The sequence below is a fragment of the Pipistrellus hanaki genome, assembly GCF_964339955.1.
Source record: "Pipistrellus hanaki genome assembly, chromosome: 15".
NCBI classification, from domain to species: Eukaryota; Metazoa; Chordata; class Mammalia; order Chiroptera; family Vespertilionidae; genus Pipistrellus; species Pipistrellus hanaki.
This window is the reverse complement of record NC_140517.1, coordinates 11,206,913-11,224,868: the sequence shown is the minus strand read 5'-3', so window position 1 is coordinate 11,224,868 and position 17,956 is coordinate 11,206,913. Positions and strand designations below refer to the sequence as shown.

The window sequence follows — 17,956 nt, the reverse complement described above, 5'->3', positions numbered from 1 at the left end:
CTCTTGCAGAACTTTTAGAGCCAAGCTTGCAGCTGGTTTTCTAGGGTCTATCACATGGCCAAGCTCCTGGGAGGTCTCAGCAGATACTTGACAGATGGGTGATTGAGCAGGTGAATGGAGACAGGAGACTGATGGCTCATCCACAAGTAGTTGGTGTACTAGTTCTAGTAGAGTCATTTTTATACTGCTCTGTACTCTCTCACAGGTTGTTGTTTTTTAATTAAAATATACTTGTACTGATTTCAGAGAGGAAGGGAAGGTGAGAGAGACATAGAAACATCAGTGATGAGAGAGAATCACCGGTTGGCTGCCTCCTGCACGCCCCCCATTCCCCCTAACTGGGGATCCACACCGGCTGGGCTTTCACCGGTTCTTTATACCCTCAACCTCATTGAACCCTGACCTATGTCTGTTTGGCTCAGAGACTTCTTATCAGCAAGTTAAGAGTGTCTTGTTTGCATCCTGGATCTTTTCTTGGACCTTCTTACTGTGGGCCAGCCCAGATGTTTTCATCACAGTGGCCTTGCAGAGGCTCCCAGAGATCTTTTCCAGTGTAATAGGGGGTGGAGTCGCCTCTTTCCTCATCCTCTTGGAAGCACTTCAAGGTTTTATCCTTCCTGAGTGCCATAGACAGAGTTGGGTAAGCCTGGGCAGGCCATTCCTTGCTCAGAAGTGTGGCAGTTGCCTCACCTGGTGGCACAACTGCAGTCAAATTGTACACAGACCTTACAGTTCATGAAGCAGCTTTTCTTCCGTTGGACAGATTTTTTTTCTTGTTAATCCTCACCCTAGGATATTTTCCCATTGATTTTTAGAGAGAGTGGAAGAGAGAGGGAAAGACAGAGAAATATCGATGTGAGAGAAATACATCGATTGGTTGCCTCCTGCATGCACCCCAACCAGGAGAGGAGCCTGCAACCAAGGTACATGTCTGAGACCCTTCAGTTTGCAAACTTATGCTTTAATCACTGAGACAAACTGGTTAGGGTCAGATGGGCAGCTTTCACAAAGTATCTCAGTTTCTCTCTTGAGATGTCAGAATTAGTGTTATTCCTTTTTTTTCTTCCAGTTTGCCAAAGGTAAACTGATGGAGCCTGAACTTCCCCTTCTTCCAGGGTTCTATGGGAAGAGGGAGAGAAAGAAACAAAGAAGCATCCATTGGCTGCCTTCAGCATGCTCCCTCCTGGGGATCAAGCCCACAAATCCAGGCATGTGCCCTGACCCGGAATCGAACCAGCAACCTTTCAGTACACAGGGTGATGCCCAGTGAACCGAGCTACACCAGCCAGGCCTAAATGGTTTCTTGTTAAACACTGAGCCCAGTGCCCAGCACAGAAGAAACATGTGGTATGCATTGGCTACCTGGCAGTCTTCTGGCTCCAGGTTTACTGGGAGACCTATGGTTAGACCCCTCACCTATTCTGTCTTTTGGGGTTTCAGTTTCTTTTTTGGGTGCTGTTAGAAAAGGAGACTAGGACTTCTAAGGAGTAAGTGGTTTGGAGACCTTTCAGGGCAAGAGCTCAGGAGTTTCTAAAAGGTAGTAAAAATTTATCTAAAATAAAATAAAAAAATTGGAAGCCTATGAGTCCTCAGAACAGTCTCCTTTGGCTCTGTCGCTTTCCAATCTGTAGAACACGAGTGCTCTGGGGGGTATTCTGAGGCCTCTCTCATGCTCAGACCTGCTCAGATATTTGGGGTCCCGCTCCCCTCTACACTCACTTCTGATTCATGGTGAGGTCCCTGGAAACACAACCTCTTCTCTTGACAGGAGAGTTCAGAGGGTGCACAGGCCAGTGTTAAGCTGGGCTTTGTCGCCTTGGGAAGCTCTGGGGACTCTGGAGATGGGCAGCCATCACCCTCACTGTCTCCAGTGCTGACAGCTTAGAGATGATTTTGGAGTGTCAGACTAGGACTGAGTTCAGCCCTACCATTTCTGTTAATTTTATGACTATTGGCAAATCATTTAACTTCTGAGGTTTTCTTTTTCTTCAGAGGAAATAAAGAATAAGAAAGTCTGCTTCCCAGAGTTGGTATGAGGATCAGATGAGTTAATGAATGGAAAAAGGGCCTGGCATATATAATAGGTTTCCATCAATATGTGTTGGGTCCAGAAAAGGATTAGGCCTGGAAAGGCCTCAGGGGTAGACCATTTGATTTTCATCTTTTCTAGAAGGCTTTTCCTGAGAGAATGGAAACACTGTAGACTAATATTTTAAATATGTTTTTTATTGATTTTGGAGTGAGGAAGGGAGAGAGAGAGGAAGAGAAAGGGAGAGAAAGAGAGAGAGAGAGAGAGAGAGAGAGAGAGAGAGAGAGAGAGAGAGAGAGAGAGAGAGAGAGAGAAACATTCATCAGTTGCCTCCATCCAGTACACACTCTGACCTGGGATGGAAACTACAACCTGAGTATGTGCCCTGATCCGGAATCGAACTGGTGACCTTTTGGTGCACAGAACGACGCTCAACCAACTGAGACACACTGGCCAGGGCCAAATATTTAAGTGTCAATCTGACATCATTCCTGTCTGGGCCATCCAGCAAAGGGAAGGCCGCGGTCTAAAACTCTTGGGCCCTAGCATGTGCTTGGCCTCCACCATAGGGTAGATGTGGTGACAAGCCCCTCCCCACCTATTGTGATGGACCACCTGTGAGCTCATGACTGTTTCTTTCCCTCCACAGGTATAGCCTTCACAGATCTCCCGGTAAGTACTACCATTGGGTCTTCCCCCCTTTGGGCTTTTGGGGGCTTGGTTGTGGTGGTACCAGGAAGTGCAGGGTGTGAAATCTGCCCTTTCCCCACCCAGGGATATGGACTATATTGTCTACTTGAGGGTACCAGTACGGGGTACTGCTTGCCTTTCTCCAGTAGCGAGGGCTGGTCTTCCTCCATGACTCTTAGCAGGTGCAGTGATTTGTGGCATTTCCAAAGACAGCTGGGGCAGGGGGTAGGGGGTGGAGATAAGGGTAGCCCCATGACTCAGCTGCTCTGAGCCAGTTCTGTGACGTACAGCCAATGGATTTGGGTTCAGAGTGTAGAGAATTGCTCCTGAACTGTTAGGTCCCTGTGCATGCCCATCAGAGATCCCCGAGGAAAGCCAGTACCCTAGGGAACTTGAGCCTGCTACCTTGCATGAGCCAGAGAGGTGAGCTTTGTGGGGTCTCTCTTCTTGGAAAAGGGTGAAGTTTCCTGCTGCTCAGTTCAGGGCTCATCCTCACCTGCATCCCTTTATTATTGGTCATCATGGGCCTCATCCTATGCAGACTTCCACCCCGGTGCTGGGAGCCGGGCTCCCTGCTCTGCTTGCCCTGGCCGTGTTCTGGAAGGAGCAAGGGTTTGCTGGCTCTGGTGGCTGCTTTCGGATACTGGAGCCTTGTGATCTGCGAAGCCCAGATGGCAGCACCCAGGATCCTGTTAGAACCTCTTGTCTATAGATCAGAATCCTTTCCTCCCTGGAGGCCTCAGAAAGGGGCCATGGTCCTAGGCAAAGTGAATAGACACTGAAGGAGAATCCTGACTAGGGAAGAGTCTAGTTGCAGAGATGTGACATGAAACAGCCAGACATGAATGTGGTCAGTAGTTGTGGGGTGCCACGGGAGACACTGAATGAGGGAGTGACCCGGCAAAAGCTGGTCATGGCAGGGAATAGAGAGAAAGCAGGGAGCCCCACACCCACGGAGGGACATGCCCAAACCTCAGTGGCCTGAAGATCCTCTTAATGAGTCTCTGACAGGAAGGGCAGTGGCCTCTCTGCACTTTGTCAGCGTTAGGGGCTCTAAACCACCTGACTTCTTTCGCCATGCTCTCCTCTTCTGCCTTCCTTTCCTGCCTCCCCTGTCTTCCTGCCCCCTCATATACCCTTTTTTTGTGGCAAAGGGATCCTGTAACCCATGCCTGCGGCAGATCTTCATAGGCACACACACCGTCAGGGTCCTGGAGCCCCACAGCCTTTCTGGGCCCTGGCTGAGTCCCCGAGAGGGGCCTTGGGCTTTGGGTTTTGGGGAACACCACAGCCTCTGATGCAGGGAAGGAGACTCCATGTGGGGCCTGTCTTGCTTTGCTTTTGCTTTTTCCCCTCAAGTTTTGGGGACTAGTGTCTGGTAGGGAGGTGGGCAGAATGTGGCTCAGCGCTGCCACCTCCAGCCTTGCTGCAGTTCTCTCAAGCCAGAGCAGTGGCCTGTGGGAGCTGAGCCGGCCTGCCTTCTCGCTCTGCCCCGGAGCCGAGGAGAGGCCTGCCGCCCCACTGCCCTTAGGGCCTGACTGACATTTCATTCTCCTCCTCAGGCCAACCTCTACCCCACCGTAGGCCTGCAGACACCCGGGGAGATTGTGGACGCCAACTTTGGGCAGCAGCCCTTCCTGTTTGACATTGAGGACTACATGCGGGAGTGGCGTGCCAAGGTCCAGGGCACTGTCCACTGCTTCCCCATCAGTGCCCGGCTTGGCGAGTGGCAGGCGGTGCTACAGAAGTGAGTGCCCTGCTCCTGCCCTTCCCCAGCCCTGCCCTATCCCAGGGGCCTCACTGTCCTGTAGGCTCCTTACGAACTCCAGTGGGTAGTGTTCCTTCCTGAAAGCTCTCCCAGATGACTCTGCCTGCTGCTGTTCTGCTTCCCTCTTATCTGATGGGTGGCTCCATTCAGTTCTCCAGATCTCCTGTTAATTAAACTTTTCCCTCCTGCCCCCCCAACTGGATCTAATGGCTCCATATGTAACATCACCAGCAGGGCTGTTTTGCCTCCCCAGGTGGTTTTGCAGAGGATGTCCTAGGGTGCCATCTGGTTTCTTCCTCTGTAGATTTATTTTCACCATAATTCTGGCCTGAGGTCACTTTTCAGGGTCAGCATCCAGCTAAGTCCCAGGCATCCATGTCATCGGTGGCAGGAAGACAGTCCTTCCTTGGACCAGCCTAGCCGGCTCTTGGCTGATTAGTTCCCAGGCTGTCCTGGAGGCCAGTCTTGCCGAGAATCCCAAGGGAGGTCAGGTTTGGGTCTCTCGTCCACTTCACCAGTTGCAGGCCTGGGTGAGGCAATGACCAGTCCCCACTCTGCCAGAAGGAGGGTTAGCTTGTTCGCTTGGTTCCCAAGGATAGGCAGTGAAGGGCTAGGCTTCCACTAGCCCTGGTCCCTTGGGTTGGGTTCTTTGTGTAGTTTTCCTTTCTTGAGGGATTGAAATTGAGCCAAGCCCTAGGGAGAGCTGAGGTAGGATGAGGTGGCCAGACCCTTCACAGGAAGAGCAGCTCTGCTACGTTTTGTTCCCAGCGCCCAGAGCTAACGAGAAACTCATCCTGGGAGGGCCAGCTCAGTGCTGTCCCTGCATCACACTTGCTGGGATGGGCAGGGGAGAGCGGAGCCGCCCCAGCTGTGTGGGGGAGGGACTGATACTCTCAGCTGAAAGGGCTTGGGCTCAGCACGTGGGTGTACTTGTTTACATGTGTGAATCTGTGTGCCTGTGTGTGTTCATAGGTAGTATTTGCCAACACCTACATATAACTTGTGTTTGTTTTATGAACATTGTTAATGGCCATATTATCGAGGAGACAAATTTGCTACAAGTTCCTTGACTGGCTTCCCTTGGTGGGAGGTTCAGGTTAATTCCTGTGTTTTGCTTGTATAGATAACCCTTTTGTACATTGAGTTTTTCTTAATTAAGATTTTTTTTTTTTTTTGCCTGGCTGGTATTGCTCAGTGGTTGAGCATCAACTCCTGAACCAGGAGGTCACGGTTCAATTCCCAGTCAGGGCACATGCCCGGGTTGTGGGCTCCATCCCCAGTAAGGGACATATAGGAGGCAGAGGACTGATGTTTATCTCTCCTTGATGTTTTCTATCTCTTCCTCTCCCTTCCTGTCTCTCTCTCAAATCAATAAAATCAATTTAGAAAAAAAATTATTTCCTTGGTGCCCTTTCAAGCAGTGGAATTATTGAATCAAAGTGACTGGACATTTTAGTGGCATCTGATATGCATATGAACTCATCTGAAACATGTGTCATCAAAAAATTTTGCCGGTGCATTTATAATAAAATATAATTATAAGAATTTTTACTGCCCAGCTGGTGTGGCTCAGTGGTTGAGCATTTTCCTATGAACCAGGAGGTCACAGTTCTATTCCCAGTTGGGGCACATGCTTAGGTGGCCAGACTTGATCATCCGTGTGGGGCATGCAAGAGGCAGCTGATCAATGCTTGTCTCTCATCGATTTTTCTATCTTTCTTTCCCTCTCTCTTCCTCTCTGAAATTAAATATATATATATATATATATATATATATATATATATATGAATCATTACTTAGACTATAGCATTAAGATACATAATTTCATAATAAGAGTCTGTATTTATTGACTTCTTACTTTGTGCTGGGCACTTTATGTATGTCATCTCATTTACCCCCCTGGAACACAAGGGGCACACAGCTAAACTTCTGTACCTTCCTCATGACAGACCTTCAGACGTGTGTCTGCAACTCTAATAGTGCCATTTATCACATGCTATCCATCAGATGTGAGGGCTCTTCCTTCTGCTCTGCATGTGTGTGCATGCACACGTGGGATTAAATGGCTGCTGGGCCTTGGGCTTCTCAGGACTATTTTCCAAAGATTGTGCTCCTGTTGGCCATGGTGTTGCCTGTTATCTTGGTTCCCCAGGGCCCTGAATTGTGACATATCAGGAGGACCTTGTTCGTGGGTTAGCTCCTCATGACCCTTTAGAGCCAGCACACCTGAGGCCCAAGCGAGCTAGAATGTTCCTGCCAGGCACGTGGGGCAGCCCACAGAGGAGCTCCTGTGTCTGTTGAAAGTATGCACGTGGCGTGCATTCTCCCTGGCTGGGCAGCTGCCAGACCGCTTGGCAGGCGGCCTTTCCAGGAAGCTCTCAGAGACTGCTGAACATCTCTGGACTTGCCGCATTCCGCAGCAGGCAGCTGCTTCTCCAAGATGGTGTGTGTGCTTTTGTTACCGTGCTTGCCCACTTGTGGGCAGCATATCCCAGAGAAACTGCAGCCACTCCTCCAAGCCCTGAGGACAGATGTGACCAGCCCCACCCAGCCTGACTGCAGGAATTTTCATTTTGTTTCAACCCCTTGGTTCTCATTCTGTGGAAGTTGCGCCTCTAAGATGTGTTTAGGGAAGACCTAACAGGGAAATTGTCTCATCAGGTGGTCAGTGAGAAGTGCAGTTCTTTTTTTTTTTTTTTTTTTTTAACATTTTTTAAATTACAGTTTACATTCAGTATTATTTTGTATAATTTCTGGTGTACAGCATAGTGACTAGTCGTATACTTTACAAAGTGTCCCCCTGACATTTTAAGAACTCACCTGATACCAGACATAGTTACTACAATATTTTCGACTATATTCCCTATGTGGTACTTGACATCCTTGTGACTATTTGGTAACTATGAGAAATGCAGTTCTTGAGTGTCACCTGAGCATTTCCTTTCTTCTAGCATGGTCTCATCTTACCTGGTGCATCATGGGTATTGTGCCACAGCCACAGCTTTTGCCCGAATGACTGAAACCCCGATTCAGGAAGAGCAAGCGTCCATAAAGAACAGACAAAGTAAGGTTGATTCTCCTCTCCCTTCTCCCTCCCTCCCTCACCTGTCCCTAACTCTGCTGTCTGGCTCATGCCAGCCTGGGTAACCTGCCAGGATTCCATTCAGCTCTGGTCCTCACCACCAGGAGACCAGCCCAGAGCCCCAACCCAGCCCCAGGCCCTGCTTCTGTCCCTCCTTCAGGACAGCGCTGCCCAGATGGACAGTCTGCAGCATGGGAATGTCAGTGCCACCTCCCTAATGCACACTCTGCTGGCCTGGCTGGCTGGATCTCACTCCCCCCGTGCTTCCTTCCCCCTGAATCCTGCTTTTACTCAGCATCTTGTTCATGGTCTTCTGACAAGAGTTTGTTTGCATCATGGACCATTGTCTTTCCTTTCACACCATTTTACTCAACTTTAGTAGTTCTTCCTTCTGGCCATAGAGATGACTGAAGTAATCAGTGCGAAATCTGGTGCTCAGTGGCTGCTGTGTTAGTACCTGTCTCTGCTCCCACCTCTGGTCCTGCCCTGTGCAGACAACCAAAGGCAGGAGCCAAAGGAGGCTTTCCTGCTGTTCATACCGGCCTGTCTTCTGTGGGGCTCGTTTATGGAAAGAACAGGGCCCAGGAAAGAAATAGGAAGAGTGAGGGAGAATGGGTATGTGTGGACATGTGTGTCTGTGTGTGCCTGCTTGTGTCTCTCTAAGCCTGCCGTCTCTGTGTATGTGCATGTGTCTGTGTCTCCCCTGAGAAGCTATGCCCATCCAGACAAACAGAAAAGGATTCCAGACTTGGGATCTATGAATGAGAGTTTCAGACCCAGAAGTCGCTCCAGCAAGACGCACCAGGCCCCAGGGCAAGAGCAAGATGCTGATGCCTGAGAGATGTCAACGTCAGAGATGCCAGTGTGGAGGAGGAGGATCTTCTCTCCCGCAGGGAGCATGCTGCAGCCCCTGAAGACTGCCAAGAATGGGCTCTCGCCCAGAAACCAGTGTCCTCCATTGCCCCTCCCCTGTGAGGCCTGAAAAGAGAGGAATCTGTCTGAAGAGGAGCTCCTAGAGTCACTGAACTGCTTGGATGCCAATCCCCCCATCATGTTCCAACATCCAGGGCCCCTCCCCCAACCCAGACTCTGATGACCTGTACTTCTCAGGAACAAGCCTCCAAACTCGCCCTGGGCTGAGAGTCCCTGCTCTGTTTTCCCCTCTTATTCTTTGAGGACTCCTAATGCTTGGCAGAAACCAGGGTCTATTGTGGGACTGGATGGCCAGGCTCTTTCTTCAGCCTCTTCTATGAGCATCTCACCTGGCATGGCGCTCTGAGCCAGCTCACCTGACTGCCGGCAGGTCTGTGCTCAGGGCCGGCAGTGTGCAGGCTGCGGCTCCGAGGACGGTCTTCAGCCCCCCACTCACGGCCGTGTTCTTGCTCTCTGCAGAGATCCAGAAGTTGGTACTGGAGGGCCGTGTGGGTGAGGCCATTGAGACCACACAGCACTTCTACCCAGGGCTGCTAGAACACAACCCCAACCTGCTCTTCATGCTCAAGTAAGTTTTGGGGCCTCCCGGCTCCCCCATAGCCCAGCCCTTCTCAGCTGGTGGTGGGAACATGCAACCCGGACCAAGCCCAGAGCAGTGCTGCTCCGCTCCCTCTGCAGGTGCCGACAGTTTGTGGAGATGGTGAATGGGACTGACAGTGAGGTCCGCAGCTTGAGCTCCCGAAGCCCCAAGTCCCAGGACAGCTACCCTGGCTCCCCCAGCCTCAGCCCCCGTCACGGCCCCAGTAGTTCCCACATGCACAATACAGGTCAGCCGCTCTCCAGAGGCCTCTGGGAGATAGTCCACTTCCAAGACCCTTCCCGGGGCGGGGCTTACGGTTCGCTGCTGGATTTGGGAGAAGGGAAATGGGACCGACCGCTCTAGCCATTCCCAGGGCCCTGCTTGATGGCAAGTTGCTCCCCCTCTTCTGACCGTTCCCTGGCTTACAGGTGCAGATAGTCCCAGCTGCAGCAATGGCATCGCCTCCTCCAAGAGCAAACAGAACCACAGTAAATACCCCGCGCCCAGCTCTTCCTCGTCCTCCTCCGCGTCCTCCTCTTCCTCCTCGTCCCCATCCTCCGTCAATTATTCCGAGTCCAACTCAACAGATTCCACCAAGTCCCAGCCCCACAGCAGCACCAGTAACCAAGAGACCAGGTGCCTGTCTTAGATTCTTCCTCTGCCTTCTGCTCTGTGCCACCTGGGCACACTGCAGCCCGTCTTTTGAGTACCGCCCCCTGCACTTCCTCCTCCACCTCCATCCCAGGTCTGTGCTGGGCATTGTCTCCGGCTTCTGGCCCCACCATGATTCAACTGCCACTTTACTCTGTCCTCTCTTTATCCAGAGGCACCCGCACTGCCAGGCTGAGAATGTGGTCTCCCACAGAGACCAGGCCTTAGGACCCCCAGAGTTTACTGAAGGCACTTTTACTTGGCTTGGCTTGTGGTCGTCCAGGTTGGGCAGGCAGGGATTTCAGGCTACAGATACAAGTGGCCTTAGGGTTCGGGTCCGGAAGAGATGCCCGTTGGGTCTCACAGGCTCCTGTCATTCGGGGGTGGAGGGATGGTTAGGGGTGTGCCAACTCGGAGGAGGGTCAGCAAGGGGAGGGTCATAGAGGCAGCATGGGGACAAGAGTGAGAATCAGATGACACACCTCTGGCTGGTATCTCAGTAGGGGCCAAGTGTTGGAGCCTGGGAAGCCAGAGCTGTCCTTTCAAGCTCCTCAGAGTGTTCAGTTAACCCACAGCATAGCTACAGGAGGCCCAAGCAAGCTGCTGCAACCACATCACCCTGGCCAACTTGCACCTCAACCCTTCTCCGCAGCGACAGTGAGATGGAGATGGAGGCGGAGCATTACCCCAACGGTGTGCTGGAGAGCATGTCCACGCGCATCGTCAATGGTGCCTATAAGCATGAGGACCTGCAGACAGATGAGTCCAGCATGGGTGAGGGCCATGCTCCAGCATGGTGTTCCCTGGGCGGCACACTCAGTCCAGATGCCCCTTCCCCCTGGGAGGGGGTTGGGATGGGCAGGCTTTGGCAGCTTGAGGGGCTCTAGTAGACCTGGTTCGCTGCCTCCTTAGCCAATCATTACTGGATGCTTGAGGTGGGAAGGCTAGAGGGAGTTGGTGGGAGTGGGCACCATGCATCTGTCCAGGGTAGGGAGAGGGAAAGCTTTTGAGCTGACCCCCAGAGCACGTGCTAGGTGGACTAAGCACCTCAGCTATGATGGTCCACCTGCTCCTCCCAGCCCTCACTTGCCTCAGGCAGAAGCAGTACCCCTCACCCCAAGGTCATTCTTGCCATGTTCTCTTTGGTGTCCTCCCTCAAGTCCTCCCTTTCTCTCCTCGCTCCTCCTGATGTGTTCTCTGCTGGACTCTGGGTGCAGATGATGGGCATCCTCGGCGGCAGCTATGTGGGGGCAACCAGGCTGCCACAGAAAGGATAATCCTGTTTGGCCGCGAGTTGCAGGCACTGAGTGAGCAGCTGGGCAGGGAGTATGGCAAGAATTTGGCCCACACGGAGATGCTGCAGGTACAGAACAAGCCAGGCCCTCATCCAGAGAGGGCCCCCATTTGGTAACGGAGGCATGGTGACTCTGGGAGGGTCCTCGGGACAGCAGCACCAGGACAGAGTGGGCTCCAGGCAAGTCTGCAATGGGAAATGGGACATCCAGGGTGTATCCCTCCCTCTTCTCGGCTCTAGGGAGGCCACAACCCTCCCTGACCCAACAATGGGGTGTGTTGGACCCTCACTGAGGGTCACAGAGGTGTGTGTGTAGTGTGTGCCACAGTCTTCTCAAGAGTGCCCTGTCCCTTAGGATGCTTTTAGCCTCTTGGCGTACTCAGACCCCTGGAGCTGCCCAGTTGGCCAGCAGCTTGACCCCATCCAGAGGGAGCCTGTGTGCGCTGCCCTCAACAGTGCTATTTTAGGTAAGTTGATCTAATAAAAATAGAAGCTTGCCCATGATTGCACGGGTTGGCCCCTCCCTTTTCTCCTTAGGAATTGCTGACGTTTTTCCAAATCAGGGCGGTGAGCTCAACCCAGGAGCTCTCTGGTGGCCCATAGGACTCTTGGGCTCCCGTGGCTGAGCCTAAATCCTTACCTCCCTCTGCCTAATTGAGTAGATTGTGATGGCCCCTAGGTTGTGACCGTGGGCCCAGGCCAGCCCACTGCTCTGAAGAAAGCAAAGGTCCTCTGGTTTCTGGCATGGCTGCAGGGTCATGGCCTGGTGGCTGGGACACACACACAGACGCGTGAACAGTCTGTTTCAAGAGGTTTTGTTCAACCCCCTCTTTCCCCCTCTCCCTGTCCTGCTCCCTCCACCACCACCACCCCATACACACACGCACGCACACACATACACCCCTCTGTTCCCAAGGAAATTTTGATCTGGGCCAAGCCCTGGGCAGGGCAGTGACCAGGCCTTGTCTTTCTTCCACAGAGTCTCAAAACCTGCCAAAGCAGCCCCCTCTGATGCTCGCCCTGGGCCAGGCATCTGAATGTCTACGGCTTATGGCCCGAGCGGGCCTGGGATCTTGCTCCTTTGCCAGAGTCGACGACTACTTGCACTAGCTGACCATGCTGGCTGGCCCCACGTGGCCCTCTCTCGGCCCCAGGGCCGGAGCCCCGCCCTCCACAGGCATCTGGCACAGGGACCTGAAAGCCATGGGCAGAGTCCACTCCTGCCTGGCCTCCTCACCTTCTTCTCCTTTCTTTTCCTTCCTTTTCCCCACCTTTAGTCTCTCTCCCCCCACACCCACCTCCACATGCAGCAGCCTATGACACAGTATTGGCTGGTTACTCTCTTGTAGCGCCTACTTTGAAATGGGGGTTTTGTTTTGAGGAGGGGTTGGAGTTTTTTAATCTTTATTTTTTTCCTCCTGACTGAGCCACCAGTATTTATCTCTGGAGAGTTTGTGCTGAGCTGGTTTCTGCTAATTTAGTGATGAAGCCTATCCAAGTTGGTGATAGCTTATTATTTTCATAAGTAAAAAAATGAGATTATATATATATAAATATATATATATTAAAAAAGACACAGTATTTATCGTAGTGTTAGTGGTCCAGCACCTCTTGGGTGAGGCTGCCCAGACACCATATGTTTTTATTTGAGTCCAACTCATTAAAAAAAGAATCATCTCTGTAACCTCAGCCAAGTGATTTATTTCAGGCTTCCCTTTGAGCTACAGGCCCAGCTGCAGCTTAGGGAAGCACATTAGGCTTGAGGGGGGTGGGGATGGGGATGGGGGACAGTGGCACTTAGTGGGCAGGTCAAACTAAGGTGGTTTGCAGAATCTAAGAGGTGTGGGTCCCCAGGCCCCTGAGAGTCAGACTGAGCAGAGACCTGAAGGGCCAGGGTCCAGAGAAGAGAAGAGTTGACACAGGCCTCACAACAAAGCAAGGGAGTAGAGGGTTCTTGACCAGCACACTATCTACCATTTTACCCTGCCTCTCACTGCCTTCCTTGCACCTCTCTCTTCCCTTTTCAACATCCTTCCTTCACTTGCTAAGATGGCCAAATAAGTCATTACTCTAAATTGATTGCCTGGAAACTACCTGCCTTCGACCTGAGAGCTGCTGTGTGTCAGGCTACGGGAAGTCTCCAGTCCCAGGACAGAGACCCTTGAGTACAGGGCCTGCTTCCTGCCCGGATCTTCACTGGCTCTGCACAGCTCTGATGGAATCCATGCTTTCTGTTGAGAAGCCAGGACCTTGTAGAGGCAGATTCTTGGGCTGCTGGTAGCTGGAGTGGATGGAACCCTTGACCTTCTAGGCCAGGCTTCACTGCAGCTGTGCCAGGCAGCTCCCTGCAGATCGGACCCAGCCACTCTTAGAAAGACTGTTAGGAGTATTCGCTGGCTGGAGGAAGGGACCACACGGGCTTTACAAATGTCCCACCAGCCCCGTCAGATGGATCCTTACAGCTGGTAGGGGCAAAAACAGTCCTGGTACTGTCATCAGGAAAGGAAGGGCTACAGTGGCTTCCAGGACGTGGGTGGCCATCTGCTGCGAGGACTGACAGCCCCGGGAAGAAGAAAGGGAGGAGGTCTACCCAGAGGAGCACCAGGAGGGACTGGGATTTCTCCACCTGCTTCACAGTGGGAGGGAGCACACAAGCAGTCCCTGAAAGGAACGAGGTCCAAAGTTGAACTTCCAGTCCCTGCCTCGATCTGGCCTGGGCAAGCTGCTGCTCTCTGTCCGTGGACACAGGAATGGTTGGGATGGCCTGAGATATTCAGTGTCCATCAGGCCTTGCTGAGCCCACAGTTGGACAACAAGAGAAATGATTGAGTTGGACCAGTTGCTAGTGATGAGGTCAGGATCTGGCCCTGTGCTGTCTTAGAGTTCTGCCTTGGGACATGATACTATAGGCTGCTGTTTTTTCTTGGTCCCGCCAAGGCAGTTGGCGGCCCACAGACCATGGCCCATCAGGGAGTTGTCCTGTCTGTCAAGGAAACTCTTATTGTACAAGTCTAATTCCCAAACCTAGAAGTGGAAATATCACACTGTTAAAATGGCCAGAGCCAAGAAGATTTGGGAATTAAAGCCAGAGGCTCTTGCAGCTGGGATAGGGTACAGAGAACATCTGCTCCACTAATCCTCTTCTTTACAAGAAACAGGTCCAGGAGGTGAAGTGAGTTGGCCAGCGTCACAGAGCAGATTTGTGCCAGAGTCGGGACTAACCTCATCCTGTGGGTTGGGCAACACTTTTAAATCCTAAAGTGGGCAAGGGGTTAGGCTCAGCAGTGTTAGGGAGGCCTCCAGCAATGTCTGAGCAGCTGGTACTTTCAGGGGTGTGTCAGGGATGGGGATAGGTGCCTGGGCTTGGGCTGTGGAGCATCTGAGAGAGGGCCCAGGAGGGTCCAGGACAGCTGTGTGCTGCTTGGGGTTGGTTGCTGCCTGGCTTGCACTCAGTATCCATGGCCATCTCCCCATTTTCTGTGCCTTATCTCACTGTTTCAGCTGAGTCCAAGTTGTTTACTCTGTTCCTCTCCAGAGGGGCTCTCTGTCCCAGTTGGACAGCTTACCATTGGGACATAAGCCTTTGCCCCACAAGCCGTGGAGAGGACCAAAACCAAGCTGCTTGAGCCCACTGTCTTGCTGATAGTCCAGGCCTGCCTGCCAGCCAGAGGAGCCCCTTATGCACACCCAGTCCCTCCAGCCTGTTCCCAGGAGTGGCAAGTGGGGGAAGCAGCTGGGAGGAGCCCTGGTGAAGAACCGGACTTGACCCAAAGGGTCAGGAGGAAGACTTAGCCCAGTTGGGTTGTCCAGCCCTGAGAGAACAGCCTTCCTTCCTCACCTTTTCTCCTCATGCCACCAAATGATTGCCTCTTCCAGAGTGGATGGAAACTGGCAGACCACACAAAGCCAGAACCCTGATCCTCACCCACATGGGTCTGTGGCTAGGCGCAGGCCTTCAAAAAGGGGACACTAAGAGAAGTGGGGATTGCCTGGCCACCTAGCGCCTTCCTACCCCATAAGCAAGCACAAAGAAGATGAGGCAGAGAACTGTCCGAGCTGAAAGTTCCTATGGTTGCTCACAACTCAGGTATGCATGCTGCGTGGCGGCTGGGCGGCAGAGCCCTGCTTGGCCACCAGTCCTGTGCACCCGGACCTGTGGCCAGATTGTGGATTCTGGCTGCCTAGGCGCCGCCTCTTTGCATAGGGTTTTCCTCCATCGGCATCTACAGCTGACACAGACGTCCTCCACATAGTGCACCCTGGTTCTGCCTTTGTCCTCGCAAGTTGATAGTTGGCATTAGCATGAGACTTGGGGGTGTGGGAGGGTTTAGAGAGAATTCTAACACAAAACATCCTATTAAATTGTACTTGAGAGATGAAAAAACTCCTGTTGTATTTTGACAGAATTATTTTTATTAAAATACACATCCATGAGCAGTCACGAGCGTCTGGTCTCTTGTTTGGGTCTTACTGAGGCTGGCACCCTTTGTGTGGCATCCAGTGTCCTAGAGAGGATTTGGCCTCTTAGCTCACCTCTCAAATCCCTAGGCCCCTGGTGCCTCAAGGACTTTCTAGACTTTGGGTATTTTCAAGACCCCAAAGAGGATAGGTACTTCAATTCTCTCCCCCAAAACAGCTTTCATCTGAGATAAAGAAAAAAACAAATTTAACTTCAAAAAATAGGGCCACAGGACATCCTACCCTCAAAATAAGATTTTAATGAATTCCAAATACGTTCACCACAAACACTAGACAGTTAAAAAAAAAGAAAAAGAGCTCTTCTGATGAGGTAAGGTTAGCCTGTCAATCTTAGGAGAGAGCTTGTACTCAATATCCTAGTTCAGTCTACTAACTTGATAACCTGGAAAATTAACTCACAGCTTCCATTTCCCTATCCTTAAAATGTGGTCATTTCTTCTCCCTGGTAGTAGGAGAGTCTAGCATGCATAGGGCATGCTTGGCACATAGGGATGCAGTACAGGTGACCGACTGCCCTGCCTCCATGAGGATGCTCCTTAGTGTGACCGGCCTGCTCCTGCCTCATTCTGCCTTCTCTGCTTCCAAAGTATCAGGGTTTGATGCAAAGGAGAGAGATAGTAGCTTAGGCTGGTGTCCACCTGGAGGTGGGACTGGAGACATATTGGGGCAAAGAAATAAGCTATGAGGCTACTGCAGTAGGCCAGCCACAAGAGGACAGATTTGAAAAATATTTAGGAGATGTTAGCACAACAGGATGAGTGACTGGATGTAGGAGAGATGGAAGAAGCAAGAGACAAGATAAATGTAGGCTTTTGGTTGGAGTGAAGGGATGGATATTGGTGCCCCAAGATACTATAGGCAGTAGGTGGTGGCTAACAGTCACTGGAATGGGGGAGGTTTGCTGGAGAGCAAATGGATCCATACCTGAAAGAGACATTTCATGGAACTGGAAAAGGGTTCTGTGATCCAGTAAATAAGGCAAACTCATGGATGGTCACAGTAAACATCATCTAATAAAAGCTCTAAAAATCCTGTGTTAAGATGTGCAGCTTAACACAGCACTTACCAAACGTACAGTACTATACTTCACTTAGGCATTTTACAGGACTATTACTCTGCAGAACTCAGAAAAAAAGCTAGTGTGGAGAGAAGAGTGAAATACAAGCAAGCACAAATGTCCTAATTCCATAAGTAAAGCTGTAGGATTAATTTCCCTCTAGACTAGTGGTTCTCAACCTGGACCAGTCTTGCTGCCAAGGGGACATTAGGCAATGTCTGGAGATATTTTTGGTAGTCACAGCTGGGGTTGGGTGTTCCTGGTATCTAGTGGGTAGTGTTCAGGGACATGGCTAAATATCCTACAAGGTTCAGACAGTCACCACAACAAAATGTCACAGTGAGAAAAATCTGCTCTAGAGTGAAATTCTGAACAAGATCAGACAAAAAGATCAAACATAAGCATACTTCGATTCTGCCTTCTATGTGCCTGACTTCAGAATCCAGGGGAAGGAATAAAGGAATAAAATCCCATCAGAAAAGGAGGTTTTGAGGTTACAACTTTTCATCGCTCTGGAAGCTTTCCATGCTCACTCAGGTGGTGACAGTGGTGGGAAGTCCCTGTCTCCTGCCAAAGCCGGGATAGCCCTGCAGGTCAGCTGGTCTCAGTGGAAACAGCTGGCTCAGTTCAACTGGCATGTCCCATCATTACAGGCTGCTCTGGAGAGAGGTCCGACAGCCAGGGTCAGCCTCACCAGGAGAGTCACACAAGCAGGGATGGGGACTTCCCATGCAGAAATAACCCCTAACCCCGCATTTCCAACATAGCCTGCTTAACACTAAGGTTTACAGGTTTCACTCTCCTAGCGAATTTGATAAATCAGGACTAGTCTTTTTACAAAATGGTATTTATTTGGTGTGGGGGCAGGAGGAGGGGGGGGAGCATAGGCTCCAGTAAAGAGATCAGGGGGAATGAAGTCACAAGTCACGAAGAATACCATCTAAGAATAGCCAGCCCAAACCGGTTTGGCTCCATGGATAGAGCCTGCGGCCGAAAGGTCCCAGGTTCGATTCTGGTCAAGGGCATGTACCTTGGTTGCGGGCACATCCCCAGTGGGGGGGTGTGCAAGAGGCAGCTGATCCATGATTCTCATCGATGTATCTAACTATCTCTCTCTGTAAAAAAAAAAAAAAAATCAATAAAATATATATTTAAAAAAAGAAGAACCAAAGAACACCTAGGAAAGCCGTGAAGTTCGAGAGAGCTGCCGTTCTGCAAAGACAGGCCGTGTCCAATAGCAGACCTTCCTTCATTCCTGAACAACCCAACCACCACCACTTTCCAGAACCTTCTTGCTCTTGATGCGGGTGGGCGGCGAACCAGAAAGAGTCATCCCAGGCTGGAAAATACACCCCTCAGCCCCTCCACCGCCGGAAAGAATGAATGACTGAGG

The 17,956-nt window shown here is 51.3% G+C and overlaps 1 protein-coding gene across 2 annotated transcripts in view; it reads left to right on the top strand.

Annotated features, from left to right (window-relative positions):
- The window catches only part of RANBP10 (RAN binding protein 10), a 54,374-nt gene extending 38,910 nt beyond the window's left edge, over positions 1–15,464 (top strand). For both annotated transcript variants that reach the window (XM_084861050.1, XM_084861051.1), the window contains 10 exons: positions 2,679–2,701; positions 4,282–4,466; positions 7,439–7,551; positions 8,962–9,070; positions 9,181–9,329; positions 9,511–9,718; positions 10,386–10,507; positions 10,951–11,096; positions 11,383–11,494; positions 12,007–15,464. In XM_084861050.1, coding sequence (XP_084717176.1) covers positions 2,679–2,701; positions 4,282–4,466; positions 7,439–7,551; positions 8,962–9,070; positions 9,181–9,329; positions 9,511–9,718; positions 10,386–10,507; positions 10,951–11,096; positions 11,383–11,494; positions 12,007–12,137 — 1,298 coding nt within the window. In that variant the 3' untranslated portion in view covers positions 12,138–15,464. The remainder of the gene's footprint in view (positions 1–2,678; positions 2,702–4,281; positions 4,467–7,438; positions 7,552–8,961; positions 9,071–9,180; positions 9,330–9,510; positions 9,719–10,385; positions 10,508–10,950; positions 11,097–11,382; positions 11,495–12,006) is intronic.
- Positions 15,465–17,956: the final 2,492 nt, after the last annotated feature.